The 27,753-nt window shown below is 41.4% G+C and overlaps 1 protein-coding gene across 1 annotated transcript in view; it reads left to right on the forward strand.

Moving 5' to 3' along the window:
- LOC128657104 (oocyte zinc finger protein XlCOF6) overlaps window positions 1-27,753 on the forward strand; it is a 134,868-nt gene that overhangs the window by 86,610 nt on the left and 20,505 nt on the right. The window contains exon 6 of the mRNA XM_053711351.1: window positions 13,403-13,486. Coding sequence (XP_053567326.1) covers window positions 13,403-13,486 — 84 coding nt within the window. The remainder of the gene's footprint in view (window positions 1-13,402; window positions 13,487-27,753) is intronic.

The following is a 27,753-nucleotide window of genomic DNA, read 5'->3' on the forward strand; positions in this document are numbered from 1 at the left end:
CCAAGATGATTCCTCAAGTGAGGGGAGTAAGCATGGTACTGCATCATCCCCTCCTTCGTCTACACCAGTCTTGCCCATACAGGAGGCCCCTAGTACATCTAGTGCGCCAATACTCCTTACTATGCAACATTTAACGGCTGTAATGGATAATTCTATCAAAAACATTTTAGCCAATATGCCCACTTATCAGCGAAAGCGCGACTGCTCTGTTTTAGAAAATTCTGTAGAGCATGAGAACGCTGATGATATGGTTTCTGAAGGGCCCCTACACCAGTCTGAGGGGGCCAGGGAGGTTTTGTCTGAGGGAGAAATTTCAGATTCAGGAAACATTTCTCAACAAGCTGAACCTGATGTGATTACTTTTAAATTTAAGTTGGAACATCTCCGCGCTCTGCTTAAGGAGGTGTTATCCAATTTGGATGATTGTGATTATCTGGTCATTCCAGAACCATTATGTAAAATGGAAAAGTTCTTAGTGGCCCCGGGGCCCCCCGAAGCTTTTCCTATATCCAAGCGGGTGGCGTACATTGTTAGTAAAGAATGGGACAGGCCCGGTATACCTTTAGTACCTCCCCCCATATTTAAAAAATTGTTTTCCTATAGTCGACCCCAGAAAGGACTGATGGCAGACAGTCCCCAAGGTCGAGGGGGCGGTTTCTACTCTACACAAGCGCGCCACTATACCATAGAAGATAGTTGTGCTTTCCAAGATCCTATGGATAAAAAATTAGAAGGTCTGCTAAAAAAGATGTTTGTTCAGCAAGGTTCCCTTCTACAACCAATTGCATGCATTGTCCCTGTCACTGCAGCCGCGTGTTTCTAGTTTGATGAGCTAGGAAAGGCGATTATTAGTAATTCTTCTTCTTATGAGGAGATTATGGACAGAATTCGTGCTCTTAAATTGGCTAATTCTTTCACCCTAGACGCCACCTTGCAATTGGCTAGGTTAGCGGCGAAAAAATTCTGGGTTTGCTATTGTGGCGCAGAGCGCTTTGGTTAAAATCTTGGGCAGCGGATGCGTCTTCCAAGAACAATTGCTTGACATTCCTTTCAAGGGGAAAACACTCTTTGGCCCTGACTTGAAAGAGATTATCTCTGATATCACTGGGGGCAAGGGCCACGCCCTTCCTCAGGATAGGTCTTTTCAACCTAAGTTTCGTCCCTTTCGCAGAAACGGATCAGCCCCAAGGGCTACGTCCTCTAAGCAGGAAGGTAATACTTCTCAAGCCAATCCAGCCTGGAGACCTATGCAAGGCTGGAACAAAGGAAAGCAGGCCAGGAAACCTGCCACTGCTACCAAGACAGCATGAAATGCGGGCCCCCGATCCGGGACCGGATCTGGTGGGGGGCAGACTCTCTCTCTTCGCTCAGGCTTGGGCAAGAGATGTTCTGGATCCTTGGGCGCTAGAAATAGTCTCCCAAGGTTATTCTCTGGAGTTCAAGGGGCTTCCTCCAAGGGGGAGGTTCCACAGGTCTCAGTTGTCTTCAGACCACATAAGAAGACAGGCATTCTTACATTGGGTAGAAGACCTGCTAAAAATGGGAGTGATTCATCCTGTTCCATTAGGAGAACAAGGGATGGGGTTCTACTCCAATCTGTTCATAGTTCCCAAAAAAGAGGGAACGTTCAGACCAATCTTAGATCTCAAGATCTTGAACAAGTTTCTCAAGGTTCCATCGTTCAAGATGGAAACCATTCGAACACTTCTTCCTTCCATCCAGGAAGGTCAATTCATGACCAAGGTGGATTTCAAGGATGCGTATCTACATATTCCTATCCACAAGGAACATCATCGGTTCCTAAGGTTTGCATTCCTGGACAAGCATTTCCAGTTCGTGGCGTTTTCTTTCGGATTAGCCACTGCTCCTAGGATTTTCTCATAGGTACTAGGGTCCCTTCTGGCGGTGCTAAGACCAAGGGGCATTGCTGTAGTACCTTACTTGGACGACATTCTGATTCGAGCGTCGTCCCTTCCTCAAGTAAAGGCTCACACGGACATTGTCCTGGCCTTTCTCAGATCTCACGGATGGAAAGTGAACGTGGAAAAGAGTTCTCTATCTCCGTCAACGAGGGTTCCCTTCTTGGGAACTATAATAGACTCCTTAGAAATGAGGATTTTTCTGACAGAAGCCAGAAAAACAAAACTTCTAGACTCTTGTCGGATACTTCATTCCGTTCCTCTTCCTTCCATAGCGCAGTGCATGGAAGTGATAGGTTTGATGGTAGCGGCAATGGACATAGTTCCTTTTGTGCGCATTCATCTAAAACCATTACAATTGTTCATGCTCAGTCAGTGGAATGGGGACTATTCAGACTTGTCTCCGAAGATACAAGTAAATCAGAGGACCAGAGACTCATTCCGTTGGTGGCTGTCCCTGGACAACCTGTCACAAGGGATGACCTTCCGCAGACCAGAGTGGGTCATTGTCACGACCGACGCCAGTCTGATGGGCTGGGGCGCGGTCTGGGGATCCCTGAAAGCTCAGGGTCTTTGGTCTCGGGTAGAATCTCTTCTACCGATAAATATTCTGGAACTGAGAGCGATATTCAATGCTCTCAAAGCTTGGCCTCAGCTAGCGAGGGCCAAGTTCATACATCAACCATCAGGGGGGAACAAGGAGTTCCCTAGCGATGGAAGAAGTGACCAAAATCATTCTATGGGCGGAGTCTCACTCCTGCCACCTGTCTGCTATCCACATCCCAGGAGTGGAAAATTGGGAAGCGGATTTTCTGAGTCGTCAGACATTGCATCCGGGGGAGTGGGAACTCCATCCGGAAATCTTTGCCCAAGTCACTCAACCGTGGGGCATTCCAGACATGGATCTGATGGCCTCTCGTCAGAACTTCAGAGTTCCTTACTACGGGTACAGATCCAGGGATCCCAAGGCGGCTCTAGTGGATGCACTAGTAGCACCTTGGACCTTCAAACTAGCTTATGTGTTCCCGCCGTTTCCTCTCATCCCCAGGCTGGTAGCCAGGATCAATCAGGAGAGGGCGTCGGTGATTTTGATAGCTCCTGCGTGGCCACGCAGGACTTGGTATGCAGATCTGGTGAATATGTCATCGGCTCCACCATGGAAGCTACCTTTGAGACGAGACCTTCTTGTTCTAGGTCCGTTCGACCCACTCCAGCTGACTGCTTGGAGATTGAACGCTTGATCTTATCAAAGCGAGGGTTCTCAGATTCTGTTATTAATACTCTTGTTCAGGCCTGAAAGCCTGTAACCAGAAAAATTACCACATAATTTGGTATATCTGTTGGTGTGAATCTGCAGGATTCCCTTGGGACAAGGTTAAGAGTCTATCCTTCCTTCGAGAAGGATTGGAAAAAGGATTATCTGCAAGTTCCTTGATGGGACAGATTTCTGCCTTGTCTGTGTTACTTCACAAAAAGCTGGCAGCTGTGCCAGATGTTCTAGCCTTTGTTCAGGCTCTGGTTAGAATCAAGCCTGTTTACAAAATTTTGACTCCTCCTTGGAGTCTCAACCTAGTTCTTTCAGTTCTTCAGGGGGTTCCGTTTGAACCCTTACATTCCGTTGATATTAAGTTATTATCTTTGAAAGTTTTGTTTTTGGTTGCAATTTCTTCTGCTAGAAGAGTTTCAGAATTATCTGCTCTGCAGTGTTCTTCTCCTTATCTGGTGTTCCATGCAGATAAGGTGGTTTTGCGTACTAAACCTGGTTTTCTTCCAAAAGTTGTTTCTAATAAAAACATTAACCAGGAGATAGTTGTGCCTTCTTTGTGTCCTAATCCAGTTTCAAAGAAGGAACGTTTGTTGCACAACTTGGATGTAGTTCGTGCTCTCAAATTTTACTTAGCAGCTACTAAGGATTTCAGACAAACTTCGTCTTTGTTTGTTGTTTATTCTGGTAAACGGAGAGGTCAAAAAGCAACTTCTACCTCTCTCTCCTTCTGGATTAAAAGCATTATCCGATTGGCTTATGAGACTGCCGGACGGCAGCCTCCTGAAAGAATCACAGCTCACTCCACTAGGGCTGTGGCTTCCACATGGGCCTTCAAGAACGAGGCTTCTGTTGATCAGATATGTAAGGCAGCGACTTGGTCTTCACTGCACACTTTTTCTAAATTTTACAACTTTGATACTTTTGCTTCTTCTGAGGCTATTTTTGGGAGAAAGGTTTTGCAAGCCGTGGTGCCTTCCATTTAGGTGACCTGATTTGCTCCCTCCCTTCATCCGTGTCCTAAAGCTTTGGTATTGGTTCCCACAAGTAAGGATGACGCCGTGGACCGGACACACCTATGTTGGAGAAAACAGAATTTATGTTTACCTGATAAATTACTTTCTCCAACGGTGTGTCCGGTCCACGGCCCGCCCTGGTTTTTTTAATCAGGTCTGATAATTTATTTTCTTTAACTACAGTCACCACGGTAACATATGGTTTCTCCTATGCAAATATTCCTCCTTAACGTCGGTCGAATGACTGGGGTAGGCGGAGCCTAGGAGGGATCATGTGACCAGCTTTGCTGGGCTCTTTGCCATTTCCTGTTGGGGAAGAGAATATCCCACAAGTAAGGATGACGCCGTGGACCGGACACACCGTTGGAGAAAGTAATTTATCAGGTAAACATAAATTCTGTTTTATGTGTTAATATTTATATATATACACAAATTAACAATGTATGTATATACTCAAATACATATATATTTACATGTGGTCTATGGGAACTCACCGCAATGTAAAGGCACGTTTCAGCGCCATTTTTTTTCTAACACCCCACTACCAGCAACTTTAAAGCCCCAAAACTGCCTAGTGGTCTTTTTTTTTTAATAAAGAACTATAATGCCCTCTATGTTGATGGTATTTGGGGCACTTTTTAGAAAATTAACCAGAGATCTAATCTATGGCTAATTTTTGCAGAGTTAATTGCTACTGCGAGCTCGCGGTAGCAATTTCTAGCCACTTGTAATGGCTGATTAATTATCGCACGCCCACAAATGGGTAAATTTGCCAGTTTGTGTGCGTGCAATAATTTAGCGCTCCACTTATAATTTAGCCCTTAGTGTTTAATTCCCCTTTAAGTGTAGCCAAGTGACTGCTGAAAAGATTTAGGACCAGACCAAACGTATTAAGATTGTTAGAGCTTTTTGTGGGATGCAGCTATTGAAATATTTCATCTCACGGCTAATAGTGCCGCTTTAGTGGTGTTGGCTAGATGGGCCTTGTGGCTAAAGTCTTCCTCAGATGCTATGGTATCTATTAGTAGACTGCTGGCTTTGCCATTTTGTTGGATGCTTTTATTTCACTGTTACTGGTAAAAATGGGGTTTTCTTACAGCAGGATAAGAGATCTAAAGGGCTAAACCTGTCCATGGGACATTTTCTTCCCTCCAAGATATCCAAGAGTAACAGATCCTCCGATTCTCCCTCATCTTCTTCTGATGCTGGCTCTGTGAAGTCTCCCTAGAAGATGGGAATAAATTGGAATAAGTAGCAGGTTATGAAGGCCACTACTTCTAACAAGTTAGCATGGAGCTCTGACCCCCAGTCATGAGGGTATTCCTGTAGGGGCAGATGGCAATACTTTTGGGATTTGGTGAAATACATTTCAGACCCCTGGGTTTGAGATTTTAGAGGGCTACATAATGAGCTTTTGCTCCAGGAGCCCCCTGAACCACTTTATTACAGTATTTCTCATGTATCTTCCTAACCTGTTTTACACAAGGGCTTCCTTGCCTTTTAGGCAGATATGGAAAGGAACTGTGTAATGGCTACAGTTCTAGAGAGCAAGGACAGGGATTTGTTCATCGTTTGAAAGAAGGAGCAGACTTTTTGTTTTAGAACTCTAAGTACATTTCTGGGAGTGCCATATTTTAACATGAGATGATCAGAAGTATTCTCAGGGTAGTGAGGAGAGTCAATTCATGTTTACAGTAAATTTGAATGAATCATACTTACATATTCCCATCCACTTAGACCATGTTTGGTTTCTGAGATTCGCTTTTTAAGACAATCGTCATCGTCTGTGTCCCTCCTGCTCTGGCCTTGGCTCCTTGAGTGTTCATCAACGTTTAGAGAGCTTTAATGATGGTTGCAAATTTCAGGGAATTTTGGTATCTCCTTACCTGTACGATATTCTGGTTGAGGCAAGTTCCTTTCAGCTGTCCTTGTGCAGGCAGCTCTTGATTTGTTACTTAGGCAACCGGCACAGCAAGTTTAAATAAGGGGGCAGGGGGAAAGCACATATTCTTAATTGTTCCTACACTTCCCAGAGTTATTGATCACTCGAAAAATCCATTTTTTTTTCACTGATGGACACAAAAGACATGCACAGCCAATGATCTGCTACTCTTATGTCTTACTAGGGACTGTAGCAGTTAGAGACATACTGCCAGCTAATATCAGGGCAGCTAAAATAGGAAAATGTATTCTTATTTTTACTATTTTAGCTGCAGTTTGTTTTAATAAATGTCAGTGGCACATTTTAAATATACATAATTCTTTATTAAAAGATTGTATTTTGTTTTTGACTTAATAAGCTAACAACTGTAACACATTGTATGTAACTATCTGTCACTTTATGCACACACCTATTAACTACCTTATGCTTCATGTCTGTTGTGCCACCTATAATTGCCTTATATATCTGTACCACTACATTTTTTAAAAAAATATAGAGCATGCAATTTTAAGCAACTTTCTAATTTACTCCTATTATCAAATTTTCTTCATTCTCTTGGTATCTTTATTTGAAATGCAAGAATGTAAGTTTAGATGCCGGCCCATTTTTGGGGAACACACTGTGTTGTTCTTGCTGATTGGTGGATAAATTCACCCACCAATAAACAATTGCTTTCCATGGTCCTGAACCAAAAAATAGCTTAGATGCCTTCTTTTTCAAATAAAGAAAGAACGAAGAAAAATTGATAATAGGAGTAAATGAGAAAGTTGCTTAAATTTGCATGTTCTATCTGAATCATGAAAGAAAAAATTTGGGTTCAGTGTCCCTTTAATTATCTAGGACCCTCTATATTCAAATATAGACCAACGAGAAGCATACATACATACACACACAATCATTTATTTTGGGACATTGTGCACTAGTTTTACTTATAACTTATTTTTAAATAACATTGTGCTGATTTTCAGACTATACTGATGTCAACAGTCTCCAGCTTGTGTAAGGGTCTTTTCAAATGTAGGGGGGGGGGGGTGTACTTTCTACTTTCTCAGCCCATTTCAGTGGGTCTCCCAGCCTAACCTCATCAACAGTGCTAAATTTTGAGCCTCTAAGTACATTTTTAAAAATATTTTATACTGGATTTTTATATAAGTATCTGTGCATATTCTTTCTCCTACATTGGTGTATCCGGTCCACGGCTTCATCCTTACTTGTGGGATATTCTCAATCCCTACAGGAAGTGGCAAAGAGAGCACACAGCAGAGCTGTCCATATAGCTCCCCTCAGGCTCCGCCCCCCCAGTCATTCTCTTTGCCGCTCTGAACAAGTAGCATCTCCACGGGGGTGGTAAAGAGTATGTGGTGTTAGTTGTAGTTTTTATTTCTTCTATCAAGAGTTTGTTATTTTTAAATAGTGCCGGCTTGTACTATTTACCCTACAACAGAAAATTATGAAGATTTCTGTTGAAGAGGAGTATGATTTTAGCACCAGTAACTAAAATCCATTGCTGTTCCCACGCAGACTCTGTAACAGAATTAAGGCTTATAACTAGGGCTCTATGCTGGTTGACACTATTGTGGGCTAAGTCGATTACTTTTTGCATTGGTTGTGTATGTGTAAAGTATTTTTCAAACTAGGAAACACTTATGGGGATTTATTTTACGCCTGGCAGTTGTTTAAACACCTATTCTAGTCAGAAAGGCCCCTTCACTCTGGAATGCAGAGGAAGGAAGCCTCATTTTCGCGCCTCAATTGCGCAGTTACTTTTCCCTAGGCAGCTCACGCAGCTTCACATGGGGAGTCTAGAAGCTTCAGAAAGGACTTCAGGGAGGCTTATTTCTTGCTTGAATAACCCCTAAGGAAGGTAAACGCCACAGTAGAGACTGTGGCATGGGACTGTAGCGTTTTTTAACCGGTTAATTGCTGTTATAGCTCCGGTTTGGGCATTTAAGGGTTAATTTGTTTGAAAATTGGTGTGCAATCTTTTCAAAGCTTTAAGACACTGTGGTGACAATTTCATAAAGATCGGATGTTTCTTTGATATTTTTCTGATGTTTCAATAATAAAGTGTGCACTTTTATTATTTAAAGAGACAGTAACGGTTTTGTCAAATATAATATTTATTGCATTAAAGTTCTGCCTAAGTCTGTCTAACATGTCTGAGCCTTCAGATAGCCTATGTTCTGTGTGTTTAGAGGCCAAGGTGGTTCCCCCATTAAACTTATGTGTGAAGTGTGCCATAGCGTCCAAACAGATTAAGGACAGTACTGTCACATTTAAAAATGTAGCCCAAGATGATTCTTTAACTGAAGGTAGTGGGGATAGCTCGCTATCCTCTCCTTCTGTGTCAACACCAGCTTTGCCCGCGCAAGCGATACCTAGTACATCTAGCGCTCCAATGGCTGTTACTATGCAGCAATTAGCAACAGTAATGGATAATTCTCTAGCAGCTTTTTTATCCAAACTGCCAGCTTTTCCTAGAAAGCGTGATTGCTCAGTTTTAAATACAGAAAATGAGCAAGCAGACGCAGAGGATAATTTATCTGTTGTGCCCTCACATCAATCTGAGTTGGCAGTGAGGGAGGGCCTGTCTGAAGGGGAAATTTCTGACACAGGAAAAGTTTCTCAGCAGGCAGAGCCTGATACCATAGCATTTAAATTCAAGCTAGAACATCTCCGCGCCCTACTTAAGGAGGTCCTAGCTACACTTGATGATTGTGACCCTTTGGTGATTCCAGAGAAATTGTGCAAAATGGACAAGTTTTTAGAGGTCCCAGTGCACACTGATGCGTTTCCAATACCCAAGAGGGCGGCGGATATAGTGAATAAGGAGTGGGAGAAGCCAGGTGTGCCTTTTGTTCCCCCTCCTATATTTAAGAAAATGTTCCCCATTGTTGACCCCAGAAGGGACGCGTGGCAGACGGTCCCTAAGGTAGAGGGGGCAGTTTCAACGCTAGCTAAGCGCACGACTATACCAATAGAAGACAGTTGCGCTTTCAAAGATCCTATGGATAAAAAATTAGAAGGGTTGCTTAAGAAAATTTTTGTTCAGCAAGGTTTCCTTCTTCAACCAATTTCTTGCATTATTCCTGTCACCACGGAAGCGTCTTTTTGGTTCGACGAACTAGAAAATTTGCTCCAGAAGGAGACTCCTTATGATGAAGTCATGGACAGAATTCACGCATTGAAGTTGGCTAATTCCTTTATATTAGATGCCGCTTTTAAATTAGCTAAATTAGCGGCGAAAAGTTCGGGTTTTGCAATTGTGGTGCGCAGAGCGCTTTGGCTAAAATCTTGGTCGGCGGACGTGTCGTCCAAAACAAAATTGCTTAATATTCCTTTCAAGGGTAAGACCCTATTCGGGCCAGAGTTGAAAGAGATTATTTCGGACATTACTGGGGGAAAGGGCCATGCCCTTCCACAGGATAGACCTTTCAAAGCTAAAAATAAGTCTAATTTTCGTTCCTTTCGCAATTTCAGGAACGGACCGGCTCCTAGCTCTACAGCCTCTAGACAAGAGGGTAACACATCCCAGCCCAAACCAGCATGGAAACCATTGCAAGGCTGGAACAAGGGGAAACAGGCCAAAAAGCCTGCTGCTGCTACCAAGACAGCATGAAGGGATAGCCCCCGATCCGGGACCGGATCTGGTAGGGGGCAGACTTTCTCTCTTTGCTTAGGCTTGGGCAAGAGATGTTCCAGACCCCTGGGCTCTAGAGATTGTCTCTCAGGGGTATCTCCTAGAATTCAAGGACCTTCCTCCAAGGGGAAGGTTTCACATGTCTCGCTTGTCTTTAGACCAGATAAAGAGACAGGCATTCTTACATTGCGTAGAAGATCTTTCAAAGATGGGAGTGATACACCCAGTTCCAACAGCAGAACAAGGACTGGGTTTTTACTCCAACCTGTTTGTAGTTCCCAAAAAAGAGGGAACGTTCAGACCAATTCTGGATTTAAAGATCCTAAACAAATTCCTCAGAGTTCCATCATTCAAAATGGAAACCATTTGGACAATTTTACCAATGATCCAGGAGGGTCAATACATGACTACAGTGGACTTAAAGGATGCATATCTGCATATTCCTATCCACAAGGATCACCATCAGTTCCTAAGGTTCGCCTTTCTGGACAAACATTATCAGTTTGTGGCTCTTCCCTTTGGATTGGCCACTGCTCCCAGAATTTTCACAAAGGTGCTGGGGTCCCTTCTATCAGTGCTAAGACCAAGGGGCATTGCAGTAGCACCTTATCTAGACGACATCTTGATTCAAGCGTCGTCCTTTCACAAAGCAAAGGCTCACACGGATATTGTTCTAGCCTTTCTCAGGTCTCAAGGGTGGAAGGTGAACATAGAAAAGAGTTCACTGTCCCCGTTCACAAGGGTTCCCTTCCTGGGAACAATAATAGACTCGGTAGAAATGAAGAAGGAAGTTAAAACTTTTAAACACTTGTCGAGTTCTTCAATCCATTCCTCAACCCTCCATAGCTCAGTGCATGGAGGTAATAGGACTAATGGTTGCGGCAATGGACGTGGTTCCCTTTGCTCGAATTCATTTAAGACCACTGCAACTGTGCATGCTCAAACAGTGGAATAGGGATTATGCAGATTTGTCTCCCCAGATACAAATGGACCAGAAAACCAGAGACTCACTCCTCTGGTGGTTGTCTCAGGATCACCTGTCTCAGGGAATGAGTTTCCGCAGACCAGAGTGGATCATTGTCACGACCGACGCCAGCCTTTTAGGCTGGGGTGCGGTCTGGGAGTCCCTGAAAGCTCAGGGCCTTTGGTCTCGGGAAGAATCTCTTCTCCCGATACACATTTTGGAATTGAGAGCGATATTCAATGCGCTCCAGGCATGGCCTCAACTAGCGGAGGCCAAATTCATCAGATTTCAGTCGGACAACATGACGACTGTAGCGTACATCAATCATCAGGGAGGAACAAAGAGTTCCCTGGCGATGAGGGAGGTATCCAAGATCATCAAATGGGCAGAGGATCACTCCTGCCATCTATCAGCAATTCACATCCCAGGAGTGGACAACTGGGAAGCGGATTATCTGAGTCGTCAGACTTTCCATCCGGGGGAGTGGGAACTTCACCCGGAGGTTTTTGCCCAGTTAACTCAACTATGGGGCCTTCCAGATCTGGATCTGATGGCGTCACGTCAGAACTCCAAGGTTCCACGTTACGGGTCCAGGTCCAGGGATCCCAAGGCGACATTGATAGATGCCTTAGTGGCGCCTTGGTCGTTCAATCTGGCTTATGTCTTTCCACCGTTTCCTCTTCTCCCCAGGCTAATAGCCAGGATCAAACAGGAGAAGGCTTCGGTAATTCTAATAGCCCCTGCGTGGCCACGCAGGACTTGGTATGCAGACCTGGTGAATATGTCATCGGCTCCACCATGGAAGCTACCTTTAAGACAGGACCTTTTAGTCCAAGGTCCATTTGAACATCCAAACCTAGTTTCTCTGCAGCTGACTGCTTGGAGATTGATTCTAGCTAAGCGTGGGTTCTCGGAATCTGTTATAGATACTCTGGTTCAGGCCAGAAAGCCTGTAACCAGGAAAATTTACCATAAGATATGGCAGAAATATCTTTGTTGGTGTGAATCCAAGGGTTACTCGTGGAGTAAAATTAGGATTCCCAGGATATTGTCTTTTCTCCAAGAAGGATTGGAGAAAGGATTGTCAGCCAGTTCCTTAAAGGGACAGATATCTGCTTTGTCTATTCTGTTACACAAGCGTCTGGCAGAAGTACCAGATGTTCAAGCGTTTGTACAGGCTTTAGTCAGGATCAAACCTGTTTACAGACCGGTGGCTCCTCCATGGAGTCTAAATTTAGTTCTTTCAGTTCTTCAAGGGGTTCAGTTTGAACCTCTACATTCCATAGATATTAAGTTATTATCTTGGAAAGTTTTGTTTTTGGTTGCTATTTCTTCTGCTAGAAGAGTTTCTGAATTGTCTGCTTTGCAGTGTAATTCACCCTATCTGGTGTTTCATACAGATAAGGTCGTTTTACGTACCAAACCTGGTTTTCTTCCAAAGGTGGTTTCCAATAGGAATATTAACCAGGAAATAGTTGTTGCTTCTCTGTGTCCTAATCCAGTTTCAAAAAAGGAACGTCTGTTACACAATCTAGATGTGGTTCGTGCTTTAAAATTCTTTCTAGAAGCAACAAAAGATTTCAGACAAACATCATCCTTGTTTGTCGTTTACTCTGGTAAGAGGAGAGGTCAGAAAGCAACTGTTACCTCTCTTTCCTTCTGGCTGAAAAGCATCATCCGATTGGCTTATGAGACTGCTGGACGGCAGCCTCCTGAACGAATTACAGCTCACTCTACTAGAGCTGTGGCTTCCACATGGGCTTTCAAGAACGAGGCTTCTGTTGAACAGATCTGTAAGGCAGCGACGTGGTCTTCACTGCATACATTTGCCAAATTTTACAAATTCGATACTTATGCTTCTTCGGAGGCTATTTTTGGGAGAAAGGTTTTACAAGCAGTGGTGCCTTCCGTTTAGGTTACCTGACTTGTTCCCTCCCTTCATCCGTGTCCTTAAGCTTTGGTATTGGTTCCCACAAGTAAGGATGAAGCCGTGGACCGGATACACCAATGTAGGAGAAAACAGAATTTATGTTAACCTGATAAATTTCTTTCTCCTACGGTGTATCCGGTCCACGGCCCGCCCTAGCATTTAGTCAGGTTTAAATTTTTGTAAACTACAGTCACCACTGCACCCTATGGTTCTCCTTTTTCTCCTAACCGTCGGTCGAATGACTGGGGGGGCGGAGCCTGAGGGGAGCTATATGGACAGCTCTGCTGTGTGTTCTCTTTGCCACTTCCTGTAGGGATTGAGAATATCCCACAAGTAAGGATGAAGCCGTGGACCGGATACACCGTAGGAGAAAGAAATTTATCAGGTAAACATAAATTCTTGTTTTTTCACATTGTCTATAACATGCAGTTATATAAAAATTGGTGTATACTGTCCCTTTAATTAAATTAATCAATTACCCCTTGTGTTCCTTATCTAATCAGTAGAGCTGTGTGCTTTTAATTGTTTGTTCTTCAACCATTGTTCCTTCCAGGGTCTGTACATAAATTTTGGAAGATTTAAAATACAAAATTTTGACTTTATATTTAAAAGAAATAATCACACCTTGTATTCCTATTTTTGTGTGTGTGCATATGTCTGACATGTGTCACCAGCTAATTATTGTGCCGTGTAGTAGTTTCTCACATAACCTTTTATGTCTATACAGGATATGTCCATGTGAATAATTTCCTTGTTACAAAGACTGAGTTGAATGAGGAGCCATATGTGTACAGTTTTCCAGATGCCAATGGTAAGTGATGTAATACTAAATATGTTTTATAATAGTAGACCTTAAAGTCATCTTTCATTTTTGTTTCCTGAACTGTCTGTGATGTTATCAAATGTGTGCATGATAACATCACAAGTAACAACAAAATCACTGCAGATGTACGCATTTCTTTTAGTCTGCAGTTGTCTGGAGGGCTTTAAAAGTCCATATCTCATCCAACAGACCACTTACAGATACAAGAGACTCTTTATTTGAAATGGTATAATTATATATTTAATTAAAAAAAATACACAGCAGTTTACCCAGAGGAGGTGGGGTCTTGCCCCCCCCCATTTGTGCTAGAAGAAATTTGAATGATTTTGCTCATTCAAATTGACGGTTCATTGTCCCTTCTAGCACAAACTGGGAAGGGGGATATGGGCTCCATTAGAGCACCCCATGGTAAACAGCACTTCAAGGGCTGCTGCAGGTTATTGCTATTTATGTATTCAAGAGAGATTAAAAATGTTCTTTACCATGAGGAAGAAGGGGGCTCTAATGGAACACCCCCCACACACATTGATCTCATCTGAAATGAGGGGGTCACTTGTCCCTCTAATATAAACAAGGGGATTTATAGTGACTCCATTAAAGCAACCTCCACCTCAGGGTAAATGCACTTTTAAGTGCTGTTGCAGTGCCTTCTTTCAAATTAACGTGGTCTGGGGATTGAGATATGGATATTCAAACCCCTCTTCCCCAACCACAGACTCACAAGGAACTGTCTGACTCAGTTCCTGTGACTTCACCAATCCCCCAAGTGGTCTTTTCCTAAGCTGGTCCACCCTAATCCGGCATGCAGCACGAAGACTGCAGTCTCCTTTACTGGCTGTAGTAGTGTAGGTGGCCCCACACTGGGGAATAGATGTTTATAATGAAAAAAGTTTTGTGTGCGTTTATAAGGGTTACATTTTTATGGTCATAATTTTTAAAAACTCTGCAGCCGATAAATACATGACCATGTTGTGTTAACTAATCTGTAGATATAATTTTCAGGAGCTTCTTTCTTTCCTAAGATATAGTGAGTCCACAGCATCACCAATTACTGTTGGGAATACCACTCCTGGCCAAGCCGTTAAGTATCACTCCCGTTCCCACAACCCCCAGTCATTCTCTTTGCCTTGGTGCAAGGAGAAGGTGAAGTTTTGGGTGTCTGATTTATTTCACTTCAATTAAGATTTTATTATTTTAAAAGCCAGGGTAGGTTTGCTCTGATCTTTCTTTTCAAGATTGGGTTTAGCTGTACTCCACGTTAGTCTCTTCAGTAGGGCAGTGGTGGCTTTTAAGCAGTTAGGAACTTGTGAGGTGGGCCTCACTGCATTTTTCTAATATGATTGCTGTCCTGTGTAGAAAGCCTGAGTAAGTTTACTCTGTCTTTTCTCTCTCCACAGGCCTCTGTGAGGAGTGGCTTCCTTTCATGCTGGGTGAGCTGTCCTCCTGCCGGATAGCTAGAGGTTCAGGTAAGTGCCATTTTTTGTCTTATGGGATAATTAAGAGCCTGAATTCTGGCACTGAAGAAATTATACTGCACTTATTTTGGGACTACATCCTGAACACAGTCAGGATCTATTATTGGCAGTGAGCAGGCACTATGAATGTGACTATAGAGAGGGGATTTATCTAATCATTGGTGGCTCAGTTTTTTATTAAGCAGTGGTTATCCGGTGCAAGTTGGTTATAACACTGTGTATGTGAGTGGTGACAGACATTTTTTTTTTCTCCGTGATACTGTCAAGCAGTCCTGTGTAAAAAAAAAAATATATATTTTGGCTGCTGGGACCGCCCATGGCAGTTTATTGTAGGTGGACCTTTCCTGAGGCGGCGTTGAGCCGGCCATGTGACTTCCTCTGATCGGAAGACCAAACAGAGTCCAAAGCTGTTGCGAGCAGTTCAACTAGTTGCAGTGTCTATTCCGGAGCATAGAGGGGCAGGTAGGTGCCTCAGCTATACAGCTGAGGTGTAGAGGTGCTTTTAACTAAATTATTAAGTCACTGCACTGATAGTAAAACCCTCTTCCTGGTTGTCACGGACACATATTTTTGACTCTTATAAGTCAAACTGGTTTTCATTTTTCAAATTTCTTTGGAATTCCCCTGCTGAGGACACTGGTTTACGTATTAGCCTTAAAGGAACAGTATTAATATATATATATATTTATTTATTTTTAACAAAATGGACCAAGAGACTTTGTTTAGATGGCCAAGTAGAACCTCCTTTGCCTTATTGTTCCTCCTGTATTGAGAGGACTATTCTGTATAAGGATAGAATTTTTATTTCTGAGCCACCTTCCTCTCAGGTTGATGCTGTTCAGGCAATGCCACAGCTTTCTCCTAAAGCATCCCAAGCCTTAACGGCGTCACAGGCAGTGCCCTGCGGTTCCTCTCAATTTCCTGTGGGAGTTTATTTGCAAGCAGAAATTGCTGCCCAGGTATCTTCTGTGGTATCTGAGGCATTAGCTGCTATTCCCATGCTACAGGGAAAACACAAGTGGAAATTTAGAGATTCAGATAGTAAGGTTTCTGATCCAGCTCCGACTAATCAAGTCTGAAGAGGAAAATACGTTGGTAGCCTCTGAGGGTGAAATCTCAGATTCAGACAGTGTAATACCTTTATCTGATGCTGAAGTTGTATCCTTCAGATTTAAGCTTGAACATCTATGTGTTTTGTTAAAAGGAGGTTTAGCTACCCTGGACGACTCAGATACTTCTGTCGTTGTCAACCTTAAGAAATCTAGTAAACTTAATAAATACTTGATGTTCCTTCTCCTGTGAAGGTGTTTCCTGTGCCAGTCTGTGCTACGGAGATTATTGCATGGGAATGGGAGAGACCTGGGATCCCTTTTCCCTGTCTCCTGTTTTTAAAAAGATGTTTCCTTTGGCTGACTCCATTAACCCCTTAACGACAGAGGACGTGCAGGGTACGTCCTCCAAACAAATACCCTTAACGACCGGACATCAATGGCCAGTATCGTTGGTGGGTGGGAGCTGACATGGGAGGCGGGTGGGCGGCCATCGATGGGCCATGTGATGTGGAGGGGCGTGGGGGCGGGACCGACGGGGGCACGCACGGACGCATGCACGGGGCGGGAGCGGGTGGGAACCGCTACACTACAGAAAATGTTAATGTTAATAGGTGGAAAAAAAAAACGGGGGTATTTACTATTAAAAAACAATCTAAGGTACTTAGTAGGACATATTAAATCCTTCTACTCGTCACAAGAGGGAAAACACAATTTATGCTTACCTGATAAATTTATTTCTCTTGTGGTGTATCCAGTCCACGGATAATCCATTACTTGTGGGATATTCTCATTCCCAACAGGAAGTTGCAAGAGGACACCCACAGCAGAGCTGTTATATAGCTCCTCCCCTAACTGCCATATCCAGTCATTCGACCGAAAACACGCAGAGAAAGGAGAAACCATAGGGTGCAGTGGTGACTGTAGTTTAAATGAAAAAAATTACCTGCCTTAAAATGACAGGGCGGGCCGTGGACTGGATACACCACAAGAGAAATAAATTTATCAGGTAAGCATAAATTGTGTTTTCTCTTGTAAGGTGTATCCAGTCCACGGATCATCCATTACTTGTGGGATACCAATACCAAAGCTAAAGTACACGGATGAAGGGAGGGACAAGGCAGTTACTTAAACGGAAGGTACCACTGCCTGTAAAACCTTTCTCCCAAAAATAGCCTCCGAAGAAGCAAAAGTATCAAATTTGTAGAATTTTGAAAAAGTATGAAGCGAAGACCAAGTCGCCGCCTAGCAAATCTGTTCAACAGAAGCCTCATTTTTAAAGGCCCAAGTGGAAGCCACAGCTCTAGTAGAATGAGCTGTAATCCTTTCTGGAGGCTGCTGGCCAGCAGTCTCATAGGCTAAGCGGATTATGCTTCTTAGCCAAAAAGAAAGAGAGGTTGCCGAAACCTTTTGACCTCTCCTCTGTCCAGAGTAGACAACAAACAAAGCAGATGTTTGTCGAAAATCTTTAGTAGCTTGTAAGTAAAACTTTAAAGCACGAACCACGTCCAGATTGTGTAATAGACGTTCCTTCTTTGAAGAAGGATTAGGACACAAGGATGGAACAACAATCTCTTGATTGATATTCTTGTTAGATACCACCTTAGGTAAAAACCCAGGTTTGGTACGCAGGACTACCTTATCCGTATGGAAAATCAGATAAGGAGAATCACATTGTAAGGCAGATAACTCGGAGACTCTACGAGCCGAGGAAATAGCTACCAAAAAAAGAACTTTCCAAGACAAAAGTTTTTTTTTTTTTTTTTTTTTTTTTGTATGCCAACAAAACTTTTTATTGCTACAAGCTTTTAACACAAAAAGCATACTGTATTCATTTTTACATTGATTACACTTCAAGGTCAAAATAAATGTCAATATAGATAATATACTCAGTAAGTCAGTTGTATTCTGAATTTTATAGTAAATTATGTTCTAACAGTTGTATGTAATATAATAATAATAATAATAACTCTATAATAATCTACCTTGCAATGTTATTCTTTTTTATTTTATTTATTTATATTTTTATTAGTAATCCAACAAAAGGAAATACAATCATATAATAGTCATACAATAAAAATAATATAATAATCATATAATAATGAGGAAAGGAAGAAAAAGAAGAAAAAAAACCCAAAAAAACCCCCACCTCATATATATGAGACAGTCATGTCACAATAAATAATCAAGACCAAATTATTTTCAAAGGGTCAGTATACATTGTGACAATCCTAGCCTTCTATATTTTTTTTATATATTTATTTATTTTCACAAACCAAGTGTACACATAACACAAATGCATCGCTTTCTGCCACGCAGGGCAGGATATAACGTATTGTAGAACAAAACAGAGCATTTAACATCACAAAATTGAATCATTTTGGCAAATTGCCAACCCCCTTGTAAAAAGGATATTGTACACTTATCTGCGTCCCCACTCCTATACTTTTCAATTTTCCTGTATTTTTCTCTGATTTGCACAATTTTTAAGTATTAACTATTGTACAACGACCTAATTCAAAATACGGTCTAACGAGTGCCCCTAATGCCCATGAACAGAAAATCACATAAATGAAATATCTTACAATTCTTCTGAAACAATACCTATATTGACACCAAAAGAAAAAATTGTTTGATGGCTATGTCTCTTTTAAGACCAGTAAGATGAAGACATTTAGCTTGTAAATTAGATCCAGCTTAGTCTGGCAAGACCCTGTATTACTCGATTCTAACTTTCAAAAAACTTAAAATTGCAGCGACTGCTGTATTGGACAAACAAAACGAAACGAAGAAAGAGAAAAAAAAAAAAAAGGAAATTTTCATCCCCCGACCGTATTCACTCCCTTTCCTCTTCTCCCGTGTTATACCATATTCGGGGGAAATGACCACCTAATACCTGTAGTTGCATATATGTGGTTTCCCTAAAAGGTTTAACCAGCCTAACTTGCGCTTCCGTTGGGAGAGAGAAAATAAATGGTTCCCATTGCTTAAAGAATCTGGCTAGCCTTTCTTCTGAAAGGTCTTGCAAGTTCCACTGTTCTTGTGTAAAGTGAATCAACAGTGCATTTTTAAGCTCCTTTAACTTAGGTGCTACTTTTGCCTTCCAAGCTCTCAATATTATATTACGGCCAAGAAATATAGTCAGATTAATTAATTTGAGATTTCTAGGAACGATGAGTGGATTCACTAAAAAAAATATCTGCCTTGATTGGAAATGGAAATCTATCTTGAGAGAGGACTGAATCCAGTGCTCTACCCTGCGCCAGAATTGAACAATCATGGGACAGCTCCAGAAACAATGTAATATATCAGCACTCTGAGAAGAACATTTAGGGCACAACATCTGTATCTTATACCACTTAGTCAGCCTAGTTGGAGTCAAATACGTCATAAAGGCTAATTTAATTTGGGTCTCTCTCCAAGTCGTCAGTACCCAGCTTTTTCCAATTGTTTTGAAAGTGTTCTCAATGACCTGACTGTTCACCTCAGGAAAAAACCTGTTCCATTTTGCAGCTATGAACTCTCTTTGAAGACTAGAAGATCCCTGATTCAGAAAATTGTAAAATGGTGCTATCGAATGTAGGCCGCTTTGGAAGTTATTAATTTTAACTTGGAGTACCGAAAGAGCCCACTCAATTCCATATTTTTGCTTCAACTCAAAAAAAAAATGTCTTAACTGCAAATAAGCGTAAAAATCCTTATTCTCAAGCCCGAATACATGTATTAGTTCAGGAAAGGTTAAAGGCACAAGGTTGTCATCTAACAATTGAACGATAAATACCAAACCTTTAGATGCCCATACCCTAAACACTTTATCAGACAGACCTGGTGCAAAATTAGGGTTACCTGTAATGGGAAGATATTTGGAAACATAGGGTGAACAGTCCGCAAGAGCGCAACATTCTTGCCAAGCTAGAATGATGTACCTATAAGTACTGAGTGAAAAAAGTGAAGATGGAAGTGTATTCATAGGGCAATGTAGGATAGCATCCAACCGAAAAGGCGCCACCAAAGCTGTCTCCCAGAGTACTGGAGAGACCTGATCACAAAGAGTTAGCCAATCAACCGCTACCTTCAACCGCGCTGCCAAGCTATAAAGTTGTATATTAGGGAGAGATAAACCAGCCGCTTCTTTATTACACATGAGACGTGCGGCAGAGATACGCGTTCTGGCACCTTTCCAGATTAGGTTAGAACATGCCCTATTATAGTTTTTTATATCTCTGTTGTGAATAGGAATTGGCAAGTTTTGTATGAGATAGAATAATTTGGGAAACAGAATGGTTTTTATGAGTGTAACCCTAGCAGTTAGGGAAATAGGTAGATTCCTCCATCCTTCCATCTTGTCTATACAATTTAAAAAACATTTACCAAAATTTAGCTTATACCACTCATCTGGGTTCGCACTTAGTTTAATACCAAGATAGGATATCTGTAGGGTTTCGTTAAAAGGATGTTTGATATAGCAATCTTTCCTATTGAGCCATAAAAGTTAGGATTTAGTAAGGTTGATTTTATAACCTGAAATAGCACCGAACGTTTCGATTGATTCAAGTAAACAAGGAAGGGTCTGTTCAATATTGCTCAAACCTAAAAGAATGTCATCCGCATACATTAATAGTGTTAGTTTCTGGTCTCCAACCCGAATCCCCTCCAATTTTTGTCGAAGTAAAATTGCTAAGGGCTCCAGTGATATATTAAACAACAGCGGAGATAAAGGGCATCCCTGCCGCGTTCCCCGTTGTAAAACCAACCGTTGAGAAATCTGGCCATTAATAAGTAGAGATGAAATAGGAGTAGAATATATTAGCTGTATAAATTTATGGAAGTGTCCTATGAGACCAAATTGTTCTAAAGAATAGAATAGATGTCTCCATGCAATGCGATCAAACGCCTTTTCTGCGTCTAGTGTTAGTAAGGCTAGGTCCACCGTGTCCCTATGTCTCGTTGTTCTATATTTATTCCAGAAGAAATCTATCAGGGTCACAACCTTTCGTATATTCCTAGAAGGATTTCTCCCTGCCATGAACCCTGCTTGATTTTCATGAATAATTGAACCCAGATGTAGTTTTAATCTATTTGCTAAAATAGATGTTAGTAATTTATAGTCCGTATTTAACACGGAAATTGGTCTATATGATTCTGGAAGATCTGGTTCTTTGTTTTTTTTAGGGATTAAAGATATGATCGCCGCTGCAAAATATGGTGAGCATTTGTTATTCCTAATGAAATACAAGTTAAACAATTTTTCTAATGCTAAAATAATGTGTGGTTGAAGGATCCTATAAAACTCAATAGGAAGACAATCAGGTCCCGCTGCTTTATTTGATTTGGCAGATTTAATAGCTGCCGCTATCTCTTCCGTACTGATCGGTTTATTTATCTCAGCCAAACTTTCTGAGGAGATTTTTGGAATTTGGATTTTATCCCAGAATGTTATCTGTTTCTCTATCGAATAGTCTTCGGCTCTGTAAAGATCACTAAAATAGTCATAGAAGATCTTGGTAATGTCTATGTTATTGGTACAACTGACTGTGTTTGATCTAACAGCTGTTATGGTGTTCCTATGATTTCTTTTAGTGAGCCTAGCCAAAAATTTGGCAGATCTGCCCACAAAACCTCCGTATAAGGCTTTTTGCTTCTGAATATCTAACGCAGTTTTTTGTTTGATAAAAATATCTCGAGCCGTTTTAGCGTCTATGTACTTTCGCCACTTATCCCTCGTGAAATCACTCAGTTATAGCCTATACGCGTTTTTTACTTGATTATTCAGTTGGGTTTCTTGCTGTTTAACTCTTTTCTTGAGTTTGCACATGTAAGCTTTAATGTTACCTCTTATTACAGCTTTGGCAGCTTCCCAATATACCTCTGGTTTATTTCTATAGTCTTTATTAATATTTTCATAATCTCTCCATTGGTTGATCAGCCAATTCTGAAAATTGGTATTATTCATTAAATATTTGGGGAAAAAAATATTTTGATTAGTAGTGTCTGGACACTGCTGTATATTGAGTGATAGTGTGATTACCGCATGATCTGAGATTGTTATCTCTTTTATGTCAGCTTCCCACTCTAAGCCCGCCATCGATTCTGCCATCAAAACAAGGTCTATCCTAGACAGGGATTGCTGCCCTTTTGCTAGGCATGTGAAGGCTCTTGAGTCAGGGTTTTGAACACGCCAAGTGTCTATTAACCCAAGTTGCGTAAGAAATTTTTTTAGAATATGGGTCTTTCTATCGCGACCTACCTTATTTTCTTTACTTGCCCTATCCAGGATAGGGTCTGCTGTTAAATTAAAGTCCCCCGCCACTATAAGATTCTGACCTGTGAATTTGTGGAGGTGTAAAACCATCTTGTCCCAGAATGCCTTATCCGTTTTGTTTGGCCCATATATGTTGCATAGAACAAAGTGTGTTTTGTTAATCGTGATTTCTGCAATTATATATCGCCCTTCCTGATCTATAATTGAAGACTTTATTTTATACTCTAAATTTTTATTTAAAAGAATAGCTACTCCTCTTTTACGGGCGTTAAATGGCGCCGCAATTACTTCCCCTACCCAATTAGTTTGAAGTTTCCCCATTTCCGAGTTTTTCAGATGCGTCTCTTGTAAAAAGGCAAGATCTGGTTTTAATTTACCTAAATGTTTTATTATGGTCTTTCTTTTTATTGGGGAGTTTATGCCCCCCACATTCCAGGACGCCAACTTAAGCATGTCTAACATATGTCCACACAAAATTGGACAAATGTCTCGGTCTTAAATTCACAATCAGGCAGCCAAAACGATTGTGCGGGAGGAAGTGTGGCCGGGGGGAAAAGGGGTATGGGGGAAGGGAAGAAACAGCTGAGGGGAAGAAGAAAAACAAAACAAAAAAAACAAAACAACCAAACCTATATACAGTTTTATAACATAATGACTTAAAAATCCACTATCTAGCATTCTTGATTTTATTTAAAGACTTCCCAAGATGTTTTCATTACCTACTACTAATCACGCTATGTCCATTTTTTTACATAAAGACCTGGCTTCCTCACTGTTGTTTGCCACGTATGAAACCCCTGCCTTATTGACTAGAAGTTTTGCTGGGTAAACCAGTCTAACACTGCACTCTGCTTTGCTAAATTTGTCGAAGAAGGGGGACATTTCTCTGCGTTTGGCCCTAGTTTCCGCGGAAAAGTCTTGAAAGATTGAAATTCTGTGGGAATTGATAACCAAGGAATTAAGCTTTCTATAGTGGCTCAGATATAAGACTTTATCCTGATAATTGACAAACTTGAAAATAACGGGCCTTGTTTTAGATGAAATATTATTTTCTCTGAGTGTCCCTATTCTATGGGCTCTTTCTATCAAAAATGGTGTAGGAGGAGGGGGAATCAAGAGCGCCTGAGGAAGTGTGACAGAGACAAATTTTAAAACATCTTGAAAATCAGCCGTTTCAGGAAGGCCAATCACTCTTAAGTTGTTCCGTCTTGACCTATCTTCGAGGTCTTCCACTCGCGCTTGTAATTGAGTGATGGCCTTATCCTGAGCAGTCGATGCCGAGCTCACAGCGTATACTCTGTCTTCTAGGTCAGAAACCCTTGTCTCGACCTCCTCCATTCGAGCATTGAATTGTCTAATCTCATTAGAAAGATTAAGAATCTCAGCTTTAATTTCCTGTTTGACTACGTCTAAATGTGGAGCCATCATTTTTGCCACTTCCGCAGCAAATTCAGACATATCATTAAACAAATTCATAGCGTTACGGTCTTGTGAGGTGTCATGAGGTAATTCTGAATTTTTGGAATTCCCTCGCTTCTCTTTGTGTTTCGGGGGCATACTAGGAGAGGCACTTTTTTGTTGAGAGATAAACCTCTCCATTCAATACAATATATGTGAGATGTAAACAAATTATAATTATCTAAAAAAAAATAAAAAAATAAGAACTGTGTATATTTTTCAGTGACAGGCCGCCAAATAGGCAGTCTGGTGAAGAGTGCAAACTATCAATTCTAATGCACTTATTGTGAAGAAAAAAAAAAAAGAAAGGTGTTACCCTTAGTGCTCCTTAGTGACCTAAAAAAAAAAAAAAAAAAAAAAAAATTGTGTGTGTAGGGGCTGAAATCAGCCAGTTGGTGAGAAGAAGAAAAAAAAAAAAAAGAAAAGAAAAAAGGGGGTGCAAAATATCAAAAAAGGGGGTGCAAAATATCAATCCCAGTGCACTTATTGTGCAAAAAAAAAAAGAACAAGGAAAAGGGAATCACTGCTCCCAATGTGTGTATAGGGGCTGGAATCAGCCGGTGGGTGAGAAAAAAAAAAAGGGTGCAGAATATCAATCCCAGTGCACTTATTGTGCAAAAAAAATAAAATAAAACCAGGGAGAGCTGCAATTTTATCTCGAATCTAAAGCCACAGAGCTCACTATAACCAACTCTAGTTTAAATTAATTGCTGTTATTCAGGTATAGAGGATTTATAGAACTCATCATTAATACTTGACAAAATATAGATCCTTTACGAGTTATTCTCTAAATACAAGTTTTCTGGTACCAAACAGTGGTATTTAGTAGCATTATATCAAAAGAGGTTTCATGCCTAGGATAAAACTAACGTTTCAGCCACTGTATATATATACCTTTACATGAAATATTTATATCACTAGGCGCCCATTCAATTTTAAAGAACTGTTGTATTATATAAATATAGGCGCCTCTCCAAAAGGACATATATGTTAATCGCAAGCTGTACTTAGTCACCTTTTATACTTTGGCCTTAGGAAGCCCTAGACACTCCACAGAACAAGTCTCATATATTTAATTTCATTGCAAAACAGGTATTAGGTATAGCAAAAGTCCAGGTACCAAGCCATGCTTCAATAAGAGAGTGTGATAAACAAAAAGTTTCGTCTGAGGCCAGTAACCTCTCACTCCAATTACTTAAGGTGGTAATAACCCAAATTTAGACACCCTTAGGTGTTGAACTTACATGTCTTCTGGGTTATAACCGTGAGGAATTATGCTCAAATTTCAATGATACCCACACAGAGAGGTATGGAGCCAAATGAAGAGCGGACCCTTTCTGAAACTTCTTTCCTCTTCGGTGTTCCGTCTGTAGCCCAATAACGGAACGAACCGAGACGACCCTCTATGGCGTGTAGTGCCTTTTGCTAGACCAGTCTCCGCGGCGGCAGCTGTTAGATCAAATTAGGTCTTTGCCAGCTTGATGCCTGTAGTCCTCTTGTGTAGTGTGTCTAACACCTTGAATTAGGCTGCAGCACTTTGAAGCAGGTAGTGGGGGAATGGAAGGGCTCTACGTCCTCAGACAGCAGGCGCGGCGCCAGCAGGAGGTAGGAGTGTCGGCTTCCCGTTACTCGATTGGTTCACACTGCAGCAGCCGGGAACACACCTTCACCTCCGAGATAGCAAGGTTTGTAGCGTGCCTGAGGATCCCTCTGCTTTAAGGGGCCATGAACCCCAGCGGGTTATCTCACCACATCCGATGGAGAGTCGATTTCCTTGTGGGTTTTAATCTTGTAACAGCGGACACCACGATTCTCCAGCCGGTTATCCACTCACACCGCACTTAGGCACTATAGGTCAGTGTCACCTTATACAAACGCCACCTTTTTCTTATCTCCCACCTTCAGGCCATACCATATGCAGCTTCAGGTTTTCTGCTATAGTGCAGTCAGTTACAGGGGAGAGATATGCAGCAGACCAGACTCAATACGGTTTTCGGAACCCTGGGTTGTAATGATTAGACAGTTAAACAGTGTGCCCTTGGCGAGAGAGCAATTTCGGCCTAATAGTGACTTCTAGCCCGAGATCCCCTGATCGGGTGCCGGGTCTAATCCCAGTAGACCAAGGCACAATTCGGAGGCTGGAGTTTGTAAATTCCCTTGAATAGAAACAGGGACCGACGGAGCCGACAGCAGCTACCTGCCAGCTACCTGCATGCTCCGCCCCTCAGCCGGAAGTCCACGTTTTCCAAGATAAAAGTTTGATATCTATGGAATGAAGAGGTTCAAATGGAACTCCTTGAAGAACCTTAAGAACCAAATTTAAGCTCCATGGCGGAGCAACAGGTTTAAACACAGACTTGATTCTAACTAAAGCCTGACAAAAAGCCTGAACGTCTGGAACATCTGCCAGACGCTTGTGCAAAAGAATAGACAGAGCAGAAATCTGTCCCTTTAAGGAACTAGCTGGCAATCCTTTTTCCAAACCCTCTTGGAGAAAGGATAATATCCTGGGAATCCTGACTTTACTCCATGAGTAACCCTTGGATTCACACCAATAAAGATATTTATGCCATATCTTATGGCATATCGGAGAAGCCACGCTTTGATAAAATCAAGCGTTCAATCTCCATGCTGTCAGTCTCAGAGAAATTAGATTTGGATGGTGGAAAGGACCATGAAGTAGAAGGTCCTGTCTCAGAGGCAGAGTCCATGGTGGAAAGGATGACATGTCCACTAGATCTGCATACCAGGTCCTGCGTGGCCACACAGGTGCTATTAAAATCACCGATGCTCTCTCCTGCTTGATCTTGGCAATCAGTCGAGGGAGCAGAGGAAACGGTGGAAACACATAAGCCAGGTTGAAAGACCAGGGCGCTGCTAGAGCATCTATCAGCGTCGCCTTGGGATCCCTGGACCTGGATCCGTAACAAGGTGTGATAAACTGACAAGGTTTTAAGTAAAAAATTTAACACTTAATATTTTAAGTGGGTGTATGCTATCATTTACTCCTTATTATCACATCTTAGATAATAGGAACCTATATGAAAGCAAATTTATTTATGATAAGTGAGTTTTTGGACACAAAACAGAATAACTCTCTATTTGTGTTACTCTCTTGAGAATGAGTTATAATTTTATAACATCTTCTAATATCTATTATTATGTCTTAGAACTTTGCAGAGAAAGGAGTATAATGAAGCAATTTTCATATATAAAACATAACTCTTTAAATTCAGGTAGATATAATAATGTTACTGTAGAGATCCATTTGAACATGATATAGTTGCTGGTAACACTTTGTATAACTGAGCCATACGTAAGAAAATATAGGAAGGCAGTGTGAATCTGAGTGTAACTTGTAAGGTTTTGCATAAGTACCTCCAAAATTTTGAGGTAAACTGAGTCCCTCGATCTGAGACAATGGATGTAGGTAATCCATGTAGTTTAATGATGTGGTTATGAAAGACTTTTGCAGTTGTGATAGCTGTGGGTGTTCTTTTCAATGGGATAAAATGAGCCAATTTGGTTAGATGGTCTACAACGACCATTATTGTATTGTGACCATTTGATATGGGCAGATCTATGATGAAATCAAGAGCTATCATATCCCAAGGTGTTTGGGGTATAGGTAGAGGTGTTAAGAGACCAAAGGGTTTATGGTGGTCCTTCTTTTTCTTTGCACAAATTTGGCAATTAGATATATATGCATGAATGCTGGTTTTCATCTGGGGCCACCAATATTCCCTATTAACTAACTCAGTTGTTTTTTTGATGCCTGGATGTCCGGCTAGAGGGGTATCATGATGTTGTTGAATGATCTGTTCCCTTAAAGAAAAAGGAACATATATCAGTCCATTATTCATGTATAAGCCAGAGTTGGAATCAGGTGTGCAGATTGGAGGGATGTCAGGATCCGTGTTTTGAGCTTGGTAAAGGTCAGATGTTTCTAAAGTAACTGCTCCAATTATCTTAATAAGAGGAATAATATATGACTTGCTTTTGGATTCTTCT

This window comes from Bombina bombina, chromosome 4 (genome assembly GCF_027579735.1).
Source record: "Bombina bombina isolate aBomBom1 chromosome 4, aBomBom1.pri, whole genome shotgun sequence".
Lineage (NCBI taxonomy): Eukaryota > Metazoa > Chordata > Amphibia > Anura > Bombinatoridae > Bombina > Bombina bombina.